Source organism: Botryllus schlosseri, chromosome 2 (assembly GCF_051294905.1).
Source record: "Botryllus schlosseri isolate E-star chromosome 2, Bs_hap1, whole genome shotgun sequence".
Lineage (NCBI taxonomy): Eukaryota > Metazoa > Chordata > Ascidiacea > Stolidobranchia > Styelidae > Botryllus > Botryllus schlosseri.
The window spans coordinates 20,501,649-20,516,686 of NC_137237.1; the positions used below are offsets into that span (position 1 = coordinate 20,501,649).

General features: G+C 40.3%; 1 protein-coding gene across 1 annotated transcript; it reads left to right on the forward strand.

The window, feature by feature from the left end:
* Nucleotides 1-2,014: 2,014 nt before the first annotated feature.
* LOC145434088 (cystathionine gamma-lyase-like) lies at nt 2,015-14,051 on the forward strand. The gene is made up of 11 exons (XM_080311387.1): nt 2,015-2,106; nt 2,168-2,285; nt 4,914-4,995; nt 5,080-5,185; nt 6,827-6,926; nt 6,991-7,122; nt 7,184-7,319; nt 7,379-7,572; nt 9,074-9,207; nt 9,269-9,407; nt 13,678-14,051. The coding sequence occupies exons 1-11, from the start codon at nt 2,060-2,062 to the stop codon at nt 13,687-13,689; spliced, it is 1,200 nt and encodes a 399-aa protein (XP_080167513.1). The 5' UTR covers nt 2,015-2,059; the 3' UTR covers nt 13,690-14,051.
* The last annotated feature ends 987 nt before the right edge of the window (nt 14,052-15,038 follow it).

Here is a 15,038-nt window from a genome sequence, read left to right on the forward strand (position 1 = left end):
CCCTACGCCAGGAGTAGACAACATACGGACCGGCCGCGGGCCGGTCGCCTTCACGATTATTGCATCGAATTAGGAATCCGGCCTGCCGACTGGAGAAGTTGCCGCCTCTGCCCTACGCGGTAGGCTAGTCAATTTAACATGGATAGTTGGACGCATTTTTGGCGACCAGGTTGGCCATTACGACTGTCCACTGTGATGCGGCAGTACGTTATATATATGTAGGCTAATCGAAATGCGAGCGTGAATAATAAAAAGGTTGGACACCCCTAGAGACAATCCATGATGCGTACATTAGGGTGGTTCAGAATTGACCCACTTTTAGGGTTACCATATACGTTCTCCTTTAGGAGGGATGTCCTCCTTTTTCAGGTTTTTGAAAATGTCCTCCGAGGATGCCTAAATGTCCTCTTTTTTGATATTTTGTCCTCTTTTTGGGAATTTTTGTTAAATATAGGGTAAAATACGACTGAAATAAAAGAGCACCGAAGTAACGCTCCGGCGGCTATTTCGGGAGCTGAGCCGGAAAGTTGACCTTTTTTTAGTTACCATTTTTTCAAGATTTTCCTCCGGTATTCTAAGTGTGAAAATTTTGAATAAGTGCCCCTTCTTTCCCGATTCCAAAATATGGTAACCCTAACCATTTTCAAAAAGTCGTGGCTTTCAGTCCGTTTCCAATGCCTTTAGAAACCTATTCTGGCTACTTTTGTCTGTAACTCATTTCTTGTATCTGTGTGCACTGTGCATGGACAGAAAATGGGCGATTCCCCTATAATTTGAGTGATGTATTCAGCGTGTACTCAAAGGTGCTGTGGATACTCGGGAAATCACGTGACTGTCACGCCCAGATACCTTTCACGACTTTGTTATTGTCGATCCGTCTGCAACAGTAATTAAAGGCAAAGTTGCTATTGTTCTTCGTTGATTTTAACTATGTTCCATATCGAGTTGGGTGACACAATTTCGTATGGTATATTTTGATGCTGTCATCTTGCGCTGTACCAGGTTTCAAGACTATGGCTTTATGACTAGCGTAGTAATTTCGCTGTCGAAGTCGAGTATATAGTAAATCAGCGCGCACCGATATATTGTCGACTTTGATAACGGAATTACTATGCTAATCATTGAGTGACGATACTGAAACTTACTGCGAAGCTGCATAACACAACCAAGATACACCATGCCAAATTTCGTCATCCATCTCGGTATGGAACACTTTCAAAACTCACATATACCAATATCAAATTTTTCGAAAATTCCATTAAGCGGTTGGTATCTGGGCGTGACAGTTACGTGATTTTCCGAGTGTCTACACCACCTTTGAGTACACGCTGATGTATTGCTTCCCATCAAAACATAACAGCTGCATAAATCCTGGTGTTTATTGCAGTTTAGAAGGCTAGGTAAAATCCCGGCACTCAAATTATAGGGGAATGCCCATTTTCTGCCGGTATTCTTTCAGCTCAACATGCACATTGCACATGCACACAGATGTAAGGGATGAATTACAAAAAAAAACGTAACTAGAATGCGTTATTAAGATAAGGCATGGGAAACGGTCTGAAAACCACGACATTTTTAAAGTCGGTCAATTCCTAACAACCCTAGCGTGCAATGATAGGAATGAACACTTAACTATGGAATATCTGCGCCAGAATATTGGAATCTGTTGACGGTATTGACATTAGGACTGACTCGCTGCTATTGAATCAACCCAATGAATATATATAGGAGTCAAGGACCCGTAACTTCTAACCTCATTGACATGTGGTGATTTATGAATTTGAATACCCTGGAGGAGAGTCGCGCTTTCCAAGAAAGTCGTGCGATTCATATATATTAGCCGCGGTTCGGCGTTCGAAGCATGCACGATTGCCGCATGATCACGTGCAGGATTGCAGAGCGCCGACAGCAGAGCGTGTTCGCACTGTGCGCAGCGGTAGTATAGTTTGCCTTGATTGACATCCGTTTTGTGTTAGCCGTTTTGCGTGTTGACATCTTTTTATGTCTATGCTTGTTATTTGCAGTGGATTTACTAAGCCGTTTCTCGATTACGCTAAGAATGTCAGGTGAAAAAGGATCAACGGGATGGGTTCCTGCAGTCGAGGGGTATTGCAATTCACACAATGACGTATTTATTTCACTTCATGAATGTATTGACCTTCTTCAGGTTTAGCACAAATGCAATTCATGCTGGACAAGAGCCAGAGCAGTGGAATGCAAAAATGATTGTCCCACCAATCGCATTAGCCGTCACCTATAAGCAGCAAGAACCAGGATTGAATTCGGTGAGTAATATTTGTGTCAGTCACCATCTGGCGATTATTTTATTTACACGATTTAGGACTAGTGCAGGAAGCAATTTCGTGGCAACCTGAAAACAGATGCTATGAATTTCCGTGACCCTAGTCATTTGTTATATTGAGAAAATACTTTTCAGTCAAATTTCTAGCAGGAAAGGAAATACAAACAATTACTACTAAATAAATACAGTCCATCCTCAAGATTACCGGACCACGACTGACCTATCGATCTCGCTTCCCATGACATGCCGCCCTATTTCTTGTCGCATTCTTTTTCTATACTATCTTCTTTACTTTCATTCAGTGTGCATGCCTCCTCTTTACATCGCCTAGGCCAAGGTGGGTGTCAGATTCCATAGACTACTCCTTGTCGCTTCGACATCTTCCTGTCTTTTCATTGTATCGCATTTTTTGTGGTGTATTGAACTGATAAAATTGCTAATAAACCAATGACGATGATGATGAAAGCACGGAAATTGGACTTGGAGCAAAAGCCAAAAGAAGGTTTGTCACTTAACTAAACACAAGGCTTCGTGTGACAAGTCAATCTCACTTTTATAGTTTTGACTCTCAGTCAAGTCGAGTCACAAGTCAATCTCACTTTTATAGTTTTTACTCATTTCAAGTCGAGTCATTTTCAATTCACCACTGAGTCAAGCCCGAGTCCAACTCATCGAGCAGAGAGTCGAGTCCAAGTCATTGTGTTGACTGCTCAGTTTCCACTCTGTTTGAAGATATCGAATGGTTCGCATTTATAGTATACTAATTTCCTTCACTTTTAGCAGTTTCTGGTCGCATTTTCAAGTACCAGTACTAATAGACAGGGTTGTAACCAAGTCACAAGGCTCCGAGTCACAAGTCAATCTCACTTTTATAGTTTTGACTCGAGTCAAGTCGAGTCATTTTTAGTTCACCACCGAGTCAAGTCCAAGTCACTGACCAGAGGGTCGAGTCCGAGTTATGGTATTATGACTCGAGTCCAAGTCATTGCGTTGACTGCTCAGTTTCGAGTTAAAGTATTGTTAAAATCACTTTTTATAACTCTGTTTGGTGATAACGAATTGTTCGCATTTAAAATATACTGATTTTCCTCACTTTTAACATTTTCTGGTCGCATTTTTCAAGTTCCAGTAACAATAGGCAAAATACCTACAGTGTGGTTACTTTACTATTCTTCGAAATTGCAATGAAATGTCGGTCTTTGCCGTCTGAGACTCGAGTCATATGACTTAATCCGAGTCATGCGCAATTACTCGAGTCCAAGTCGAGTCAATACGCAGATTGACTCGAGTCGAGTCATTTTCGTATTTTGTGAAAATGACTCGAGTCAAGTCGAGTCATCAAAAAATCACGACTCGAGTCATTACAACCCGGCTTATAGACAAAATTCCAATAGCGTGGTTACTTTACTATTCTTAGAAATTACAATGATATGTCGGTCTTGGCTGTCTGAGTGTCGAGTCTTATGACTTGGTTCGAGTCATGCGCAATGACTCGAGTCCAAGTCGAGTCATTTTTTGTGAAAATGACTCGGGTCAAGTCGAGTCATCAGAAAATCGTGACCCCAGTTGAAGTGATGACTCGAGTCCTTACAACGCTGGTGGTGTACTTGCAAGAGTGAATGTATGACTTCCAATGAAAGAGACTATATTTTAGGGCAGTGGTTCTCAACCTTCTTGTCTTCGCGGACCCCTTTCGACCGTCAAGGACCCCCGTTGACCCCCTAAGTTTAAGTTCAAATTTAGCTCTATTATGGTGCAACCGTGATCTGTGTTTTGCGAATATATACTGTAGGCTAATGACAAACAGCAACAAAATGACTCTTCTTGAAAATATCATCTGGCTATTTATGTGGAAATTGGGTAGACAGTAGCGGATTCTGCAGCTGCATTTCTTGAAATATGTGGTCGTGTCTTGGAAATCCGCGCCTTCGATTTGATATGAACGAGTGCCGAAAATGACTATATAGTGCTCATGTTATGAATACTCACTAGGACTGGTTATCTTCGTCAGGGCCTAATCTTAAATCATAAAGTTCTGTGTCAGTTTAAAATTTGACGTTTTATTTATTGTACCAGTGGACAAGCATATTGAAAGTATGAGATAAAGTCTTAATATACCTCGAGGACTGGCAGAAAAGTCGTCGCGGTCCGGCGGTTGAGAACCACTTGTCTACACTTTACACATAGGCTACTACATATCTACATGTGCTGTGCAATCTGGGCAGCGGAAGCAAATTAGTTTCTAATTCAACTGGGCTGCACCAAATTTGCATCGATGTTTTAAGTAGGCACATGCCTGAGGCCTACATCATTTGATTTGGTTATGTGCCTCCAACGGAACAGAGAAGTAGGAAACGTCTACTGTGACTCGAAAAGCACGACAAATATTTTTAGCAAAACATTTTTCTCGTTGCCGGGTGCGAAATAGCACAATCTTATTCCCACGTTGTAGTAAACAAGTGATTAGTTTAATCATCTGGATTCGGTTTGTAGCTGAAAGTGGGATCTGAAATCCTACGCTCATCACACGCTACTGTATTCATGCAATCATTGATATTGAATGACTGTTCTTTAAATACAGATTCGGAACTTTTCTAATTTGCTATTTCAGGGATATGTTTATGGTCGTCTCGGCAATCCAACAAGGACATGTTTAGAAAAATGTGCTGCGTCTCTGGAGAATGCAAAATACGGTAGGCGTGAAGTTTTCTTCACAGCGTAACGACACGTAGCCTACACTCTGACTGATGAGTTACTATGCTGTTTTCCGCTAACAGCACTCGCTTTCTCAAGTGGAGTCGCTGCGACACAGGCTATCATAAACTTGCTGAAAGCTGGAGACCATGTCATCACAACGGATGATGTTTATGGTGGTACAAACAGGTGACATTTAATTAGGTCCCGGGGTGGATTTGATATCATTTATGCAACATACGCAGTCCCTGGCCGGGTATTTGTTGCCTGTTGGCATATTTGCATTGTCAATGCGTTGTAATGAACAGATCGTAAAGAAACAGCCATGTGCCGTCCATCAACTAACAACCAATTATTGATACTAAAGCAGCACTACGCTCTAAAATGATGTGGTCTCTAATTGGAGAACAGATCTATTTTTTTTTGGCGCAGCCATTTTCTTCAGAAAGCCACAGTAATGGAACTGCAACTGAATGATTTTTGAATAGCCCGTTGCAAAATTTCTGGCACGATAACATCACTGTCGCACTTGCTCGTCTTGACTCTATAATATTTGTCGGCTGACTGAGACTGACATGCCATTATAGTTGCATAAGAATAGGACGTGATATATCTCTGTCCTAGAGAAATACACTAGGACCAATCTGTCCTCAAGCTTCAGATATAAATCCTCCTGACTGAACACCGTCCGTTGAGTGCCGGGACCACACACCTAATTAACGTACGGTAACTAAACCGCTGTGGAGTGTAAGACACAATTCCTTCATAATATCTTCTGATAACTATCTAAAGTTCGTTCTCTGCGTGACTGCCTAATCACGCCAAGAAAGTGCGACAGTGAAGACAATTGTGCCAGATATTTTACAACGGGTTAAGAAACGACGACATGCAGCAGAGGGAGTAGATCGGGGCGCTATCCAAAAATCATTTAGTTGCAATTTCATTATAGGGGCTGTCTCAAGAAAATGGCTTCGGCTAAAGATATATTTTCGATCTGTTCTTCAATTTGAGACCACATCATTGTTAGAGCGCAGTGCGACTGTAATTGTTATTAACACCTTACATTGCATGTCAGTGAGTCAGGGACGTTGACATTGTTAATGATATTTTGTTATTCTTTGCCGTTTCCTTAATCTTTGATTAATCTTTGAGCTATTTGTAAAGACACTGTATGAATAGCAACACATGAGACAAGGAACCCAGATAAACCTCGAAACCAGCACCATGACGTCAGTGGGGGTTAAAGTAGTCAGTGTCACCTCTGCGTTCTATTGGCGGTGGTGTTAACTAACTCCACTAACCCTCCCCCCCCCCACCATGTAAAGTTGTCAAAGATCTGTGTAAAAGGGCAAATTTTCACATTACCGGTATGTAGAAGTAGTTATGTTGATGTCACTTGCTGAAATATTATTCCTGAATAGATTGTGACACTATGAAAAGATTTCAAGTGACGAAATGGACTCTCACAATATAGCAATAACAGGTTTTAAGTGGTTTGTATAATTGCAAACAAAAATAACCACGTGAAATAGTTCCTAGGCGTATAGTAGTCGAAAGGTGAAATGCACCAGTTTAAGAACAGGCCATAATTCATACACCAGAAAGAAAATCGAGTGAATGCCTTTCATAAGCCGGGCTAGTATTTTCAGTACCGCCTACTTGAGTCTAGAATAATTTGGGAATCTCTGATATGCTGTAGAATCTGATTGAGAAATGTATGTCACATTGAATGAATTTTTAGCCGTACTGTGCTATCAATACTAGTGCCAAATTCCGATCTTGCAGGCGATATTGTACCCTTCAATTTCATTCTGTTTTCATCAATGATAGGTTTTTTCGTCAAATTGCTGCCAAATTTAATTTGGAATTCTCTTTTGTGGACTTTACCAACCTCAAAAATGTAGAAGATGCGATCAAATCAAACACCAAGGTTGACTCTTGCAGATTTTACTCAATTGACATGAAATTTTTACAGTTGATCCTCTTCATTTCAGCTGATTTGGGTTGAAACACCAACAAACCCCACCATGAAAGTGACTGATATCAAAGCAGTATCAGAGATTGCTCATCGCCGTAAAGATATCTTGGTTGTTGTTGACAACACCTTCATGTCATCGTACTTCCAAGTATAGACTGCTTCACAGCATATGTGTCGAAGTGGTTCATGTATCTTTGCTCATGTTGCAGAGACCTCTATCACTTGGTGCGGACATCAGCTATCATTCAGCTACCAAATACTTGAATGGGCACTGTGATGTTCTCATGGGTCTGCTAATGGTGAATGACGATGAATTGAAGAAAAGACTTTACTTCATACAGTATTGTTAGATATTTGATTCAAGCTAATACAACAGTTGCCGTTATATAGGGTATTTGTTTTAGCAACTGGATCACTGCCTTCAGGATTCGATTGCTACTTGGTCAATAGAGGTATAAAGACATTGGCCCTGCGTATGGAGAAGCATCAGGAAAATGCTTTACTGGTGGCGAAATTCCTTGAAAGTCATCTATTGGTGGAGAAAGTGAAGTATGCCGGGCTACCATCTCATCCTCAGTACGACATAATGCAAAAGCAAGTACGTATCATTCGATTAGCATCACAGTACTTGTTTGTATCAGAAAGTGAAGCAGTATAAAAAAATTTCAACATCAGATTCAATCCACTTTTTACAGTACCAATTTTGATTCGGTGTTGGTTGCAAGGCCAGTAAAGTAGCAAAGTCTCACAGTTTAATTGTCTCCAACTCAGAACCTACTCTGGCTGTACTCCCAACTAATCTAGCTTTGTATGAAGTACTCAATAAGTCTGATCCTACAGCAAGCTCAATGCTAGTAGTCATGTATGCATATTGCATATGCTGCAATGACACGCAATGTTTATGTGTGATATCAGGGTTGTAATGACTCCAGTCGAACTCGAGTCATTTTTTCAGATACGTAAAATGACTTTAATCGAGTAAATTTGTGTATTGATTCGACTTGTACTTGAACCAAGTCATATCTCTCGAAACTAGGATGGCCAAGACAGACATTTCATTGCAACTTCGAAGAATAGTAAAGTCACCACATTATTGGTATTTCGTCTATCAGTTCTGATACTTGGAAAATAGGGCCAGTAACTGTTAGGACTGAAGAAAATTACTATATTATGAATGCGAGCAATTCTATATCATTCGAGCAGAGTTGAAAAAAGTGGGTGGATCCCGATTAAACTGAAAACTGAACAGTGAACACAATGACTTGGACTCGAGTCACAGCACTATGACTCGGACTCGACCCTCTACTCACTGACTTGGACTCGGTGGTGAATTGAAAATGACTCGACTTGACTCGAGTCAAAACTATAATAGTGAGATTGACTTGTGACTTGGAACCTTGGGATTTGGTCAGAACCCTGTGTGATATGTAATCACAATAGATCTATCCTATGTGTCCATAACAAAAATAACCTGGTTTCTTCTGTCCCATCGACAACAACCCTTTTGCACTTTGCTTTCCATCTGATCCATTTGTCTGGAAAACCGGTTTCCGCGACTACTTGCCGTTGAGTTAACCTTTATTTAGTCAACTTTCGTATCATATGCAGAATAAAGCCGTCTTCTCGTGCATTTTTGGCCGTGATAATGAAATATACCCCATTTTCGCCCTCTTGTTCCTAAAAAACGCCCACTGGGATCCATATCACCCTCATTGGGAACAACTGTGTTTGAGTATACGGGTTAATTGAATTTTTCATTAGTTTTATCATCCCCTTTCACATTATTGCTGCAAAGAGTTTTCAGGTGTGGTAGTTTTTGCGCCTCTGTACTAGATAAGCGCTTGATCTCCAACCAAAGATGCTCTACCCTTTGACCTCCATTATAGATTTTGCACAATATCATAACTACATTTCTAAACACTCATTGTTTTGAATGTAAGTCGTAGCGTGATGGAGATCCATTACCGTTACTATGACTACTAATCTCACTCAGTTTTGTGAGTGCTGAACTATATCGTAGCCAGTCATGATGAAATTTCGCTAATGTGACACGACTCCTTGCTACAATGATCTGGCTTATCTTGATGCGACACCCACAGGCATCTGGCTGTTCGGGAATGCTTTGTTTCTGGATGAAAGGAGATCTGCAACAGACCAAGAAGTTCCTAGCGAGTTTGAAGGTGTTCATGTGCGCAGAAAGCTTGGGAGGATTCGAGAGTCTCGCCGAGCATCCGTGAGTAAACGATGACCAAGGATATTGTGATGTGTCGCTATGATATTTTGTTTTTGAACAGCGCCATCATGACGCATGCAACTGTCCCAGCCGAGCACCGTGCGATGTTAGGTATAAGTGATAATTTCATCAGGATATCCGTTGGTTTGGAAGATGCGGATGACCTCATTCAAGATCTGGACCAGGCACTGAAATCCGGGGTATGTACTAAGCAGTGTTGGAACGACTTGAGTCGTGGCTTGACTTGACTCGGAAGTTCAAAAATTATTGACCCGTGACTTGAAGCGAAATTTTCGAATCAATTTCAAGTCATGAAGTAATCAATGTCGACTAAGTCGCTGTACCTTTAGGTACATGTTCTCGACATACTGATATGACCTCTGTGAGAAGCCAGTCATTCAATGATTGCGCAGTCTATTTTTACTGAGCCTACGTCGTTATGTCACAAATAAATTGACCGCAAACGAAGTGATTAGAGCTTTACTGGTCGTAGACTAGTCGTAATCTATCTGTACGTGTGACCGATATATTTTATAAATTTATATTACTCGTAAATAATTGGTGTAGGCTTAATTTGTATCGTATGGATGAGAAGGTGGATTCTGTAATGCATCATATCAACTTGTTACAACTTTTTGGTGTTTCATATTCTATCATCTATTTGGCTGACAGCTTATGATGTACGGTAGTTTAGTAGTTGTACGTATATGTCAGCTATGCAACGCCCTGTTAAAGGTATAATTAACTCGATATTCGTTACTCGATAGGCCACATAATTAATAGCAACTCGATCTGTACTTCAGTCATCTTGCAAAATGCAATTACATGAATCATGCCCCGTACTTCGAAAATTCGACAAGACTTTGTGACTTGAGTCGCCTTAAAAAATCGAGTGACTTGGCTTGACTCGAGTCAAAATGTGCAATGACTCTATATGTCTTGTGACTCAAAGGTAGTGACTAGAGTCCAACGCTGGTGCTAGGACTTGTGCATAAATGTTCTATCGATGTGTTCTCATTGGTGGTGTGGTCGTGTGGACGTAGAGAAAATTCAGTCACTGTATGGCTGGCTTACGAAATTGATGTTGTTATGGTTGCTTTTTTAGCAGCAGGATTTTGCTTTGTCTGCAGCACGAGAAGTGATTTGTTGTTCAGATGTCTGCCATCGCAGTGACAGATTTATTGTAATTCATTCTTAATCAGTGTGTCCTAAGAGTAATGATGCATTCTTGCTCGGAATGAGTTGGATTTGTGCTTGAAAGTGCTCTACTACGGCAATAACTAACAAATTTTAATTTGATTTTGAATGTCATCACTGCTTTGTATTGTCCATTATACACCGATACTTGATCTTGTGTGATGTCGTACAACACACCGACCGGAAACATATCCGTATTAAAAGGAACTGGTCAATGCATACAGCTGATCTGTACTAGCTCTGGTATCAGTCAAGATCGGGCATTGTGTAGAGTGCTTAGGAAAGCGCGAAGTTGAGGAAAGATTAAATACTACCTTATTAGGCTATGTTGTATGTCGTTTTTGAAGTCTGGCATCAGTTATAGCCTTCCATATCATGAAATTACGTTTTTATTGTAAACGTCTTTGTTGCTGTGCTTGATGTATTTTGATTTCATGATAAGTGGTGTCTTACAAAAGCCCGGCATGAACGAAAAGTGGGCATTATGATATTAGTAGCTGCTGCGTTTCAGGATGCTGCTAGGACTAGACTAGTGGTTCTCGAACTTTTTTAGACAAGTCCCCCTTTATCATAGTGAAAAATTTGGCGCTCCCCTTATCGTCATATCATAAAATGCAACCAGAATGCTTGCAATCCCAATGGATAGTTTGATGTCATGAAAGATTATGATTGTTGATGAGAGAATTCTCAAATATGAAATTTGGACTATACACAGAGCAGTAACTATGAATTGGTGGTAGATCGCGTCGAGCGGCAAAAGTTTTTTTGTTAACAGCAGCTTCGCGCCCCCCTTTAGATGGTTTCACGCCTCCCAGTTTGAGAACCACTGGATTGGACCATTGGTGAAATCGAAAATTCCAGCATCATCAGCCGTAATTTTACAGCATTCATCAGTTACCTATATCACCAAATCTTAACCTATTGTGAACATGGAGACTTGTTGAGTTAACGTATGCTCAATTAACCTCGAGTATCCCTAATCAGTAGGGCGATTTTTTTCACATGTCTAAAAAAGTCTAAATTCGGTCAAAATTGTAGCGTTAGGTCAAAAAATGTCAAAATTGTTTACAATGTTAAAACTTTTTTGCAACCTGCATTTCGTTTGTATCGTAGATTTTGCACTGCCGTTGAACTTATCATTTGACATTTCACAGCTTGTAGCCTACTTTATAGGCCTACCGTTGTAGACGGCCCATTGTCTGCTCATTGTGAATCATAAACATTCAAATGAGAGAAATAGGTTGACACGTGGTGTTATGCTCAACGTACCGCAATATTCCAACTGTAGCAAGACTGCGTGGGCATTGCATGGTTCTTATATCAAGAATCGCATGATGAAAAATTGTGATGTAGACAGCATTGTCAGAATGGAGCAACACGGTTTGTCGCCAACAGTGTACGCACAACCTCAGTGTTGTCAGCCAACAAATGCTGCTGTTGAGCGTTCTTTCTCCATTCTTGGCAAGCTACTTAGTTAGGACAAACACTTTCTACTCGAGAATGTAGGAAAGTATATTTCGTTGTAATACAAAATTTTTTAATTATTTCTACCATAATGCTTAATGTAACTACTACTACATAGAGCCACATTTCGGTAAAATAAAGATTTTTCATGTAAAAATTTGTCAGTTTTTTAGGCAAAAAGTGTTTTTTCAGGCCAAACTACTTCGTGAGAACAGACAGTTCCAACCAGAAATGAAGATGAGTAGTACAATTCTAATATATTGTGGGAAAAACCTAATTTGCATACGTTAGGTCAAATTTGGTCAAAATTAAGATTTTCAATGTCAAAAAATGTCAAAATTTTGATTTTTCAGGTCAAAATCTTCCGTTTTTAGGTAAAAAATAATCGTTCTACTAATCAGAGTTCTAGTGCTGAAGTATCCGAATTGATTTAGAAACATCAGCCATCGTGACATACTAGCACTTTCATTGTTTTATGTTGAAAACTTCGGCTTCAGCAGAGGTCTCGCAGCGACCGGAAACACGCAAGCAACTGATATCAGTTTTTAATCAATTCCCTATTAACTCTTTCAACGCCGCGTATCCCCATATGTTCGCTGCCGATTGTCTTCAAAACGCCGCGTATCCCCATATGTTCGCTAAATCGAGAGAGCGTATTTTTGTCTCGAAAATCTGACATGCCGTTTTGCGTTCATGCCAGTCGGGGCATTGTGCGGTAATGAATTCGAAATTCCAGACTTGCTACTGAGAGGCAATTTCGCTCGATTACCTGTACGGAATAGTAACTTCATTTGTTTTATATTTCAACGACGGTAATGATTTTCAACAGATGCCAATACCTAAAGACATTTTACATCATTATCACCAATCTTTAGCGACACATCGCGCGTTAAGTTAATACACGGATCTACTGAAGCCACCAAGACAGTACATGTACTGCGACAACACAGACTTCACACCAATATATACGTATTTATTCAAGTTTTACAAACGTAAAATTGCATCGGGAGATGACGAGGACTCATCGGTGACAAATAATGATGTTTTTGTGCAGATCGATGCTTGTAATCGCTGCGCCTGAAAAACAAACTTGAGTACTGGTACTAGCAGAAGTCAAAATTTCGAGGCATTATTGCTGATTTGACGTCACAATGATAACCTTGAAGCATCGACGGCCGAAGATCATGTCGGCAGCAGTATTTCACGAAGGTTCTAAATCTCCGCATTGTCATCGAAAAAGAATTAACGATTTAAGGATAATATATTATCAATATATAATATAATGAGAATATTCTGTGAAATTTACAACGTCACAGCTAATCTATAAGTACCATAGGAACACCAACAAAATCCATACCTTAGCAGCAGCGCGCCTGAAATCAGCAAAACTTCAGTTCGTACCGAAGCCTGTCCTAGCAACACGACAGCATCAATCAAGGTACGTTACGCATCATTAGATAGATATCGTTTGCGGCTACAATACGGACGTAGGTACGTCTCGGTAGCTAAGGTAGCGACGAAGTTACGATCGGTTGAAATTGGGGTTATTTGATGAAAATCGCGGCGTTTTGAAGACAATCGTCAAATTTAGCTCGGCGTCGAAAGAGTTAATTGGACCGACAGATTAATGACAGATATCCTACAAGCATACGATTTCTCATACGTCAGATTAGCAAATCAATGCTGCGAATCAAGTAACGATACCAACGTGAACATCTGAAGCTTAGCATGCAGTGACTGAATTTTGGCTCAATCCACCTTATAGAACACTCTGGTTCTACAACGGAAATACTATTATTACTTTTACAGGTATCTGGTTGATCTAACCCTGCGTGGAAGAGTTGACAGCATTTATCATGTTTTACTTTGTCATTGCTAACTACAACTGCCTGGATTTCTTAAATTCGGTCTACGACCCATTGCTGCAAAACTACACATTGGTATTGTTAGTATTTTTGTTGATGAGATGCTCAAAGCATCCTTGATATTGTGCCTTGCTATTGGTGCATTCGCTGCTGTAGTCCCGTTCCACGGGACTGTTGAAATCATAGATTTTCGCTTTAAGCCGAAGGCTTGCTGTCGGCATTGTTGCACTAGTTTTGTACGTCAATTATGTTTCTGTAATTCTTGGAGATCATGATAATTTGATGCAATTACAATGATCGATACATCAAAATACCCTTCAAACATATGGTACTGGTTGATATAGGCTACTACGTATTACGCGGAAGATTTCAAGCATGTCAGATATAGTCGGCAGATCTTGAGGAAGAAGCGGTGCATTCACACTTGTTACGCACTCAGTTGCAGCGTTGATCAAAGATGTTATTCTTGATTGGCCTACTCAGGTGCAAGTAGTAGTGCAGTAAATCTTTTGCTCTAGTTGACGGAGAAGTAGGTATTTAAAGACTTGTCAAACCTACTTTAAGTATGACACGAAGGGTTTAAAGATACTTGAGTGGTGTGACCCAAACCTAGGCCGTTGGGATATTTGTCGGGTCGCTGTTGTCGGGCTTATTTCATTTGGGGCGAAAAAAGAACAATGCGACATTGAAATAATTTAAAACGCGACGAGATCACAAAAATTGTAAATATATACTCTACGGCCCGTATTCGAGAAACGTTACTTTGTGCTCAAGCTCATTTTCATCCAAATTGCGTAACAATTTGATCACAATCGCAAGTTTTTTCGACCTGAATTTGTTTTTCAATTGGGAACCACTTATAGATTGACGAATTAAATTGGCTGTTGCTGCACGCGATTCTATTCGCCGATGACAGTTAAGAAATTTCAAGAATTATCTTCGTGCTCATTGCGTCATTGATGGCTGCAGTTTTTCAAAGTTAAATTTTGGCAGTGTCACGTAGATCCAATAAGTCAATAACCAGAGGACTTGAAGTAGTGGGAACAGCCACTTTATTAAGTAGCGTAGTGAACAAAACTTTATAGTAGTTCGATACTGACCGCATGTGCGGTTAGTGCCAGAGGTGGTCACTGGTCAGTAACGAAATACTGTTGCAATCGATTAGTATATTCATATTGAAATGAACCCGAATTATTTCGGCTGACGCTCGTCAGTGGTAATCGTCAGCAAGTAGTAGATCAATACGAATATATTATTCAATTGTTCATTGAAGGTCTGTACCTCCAAGAGCCTGTATTCAAATGC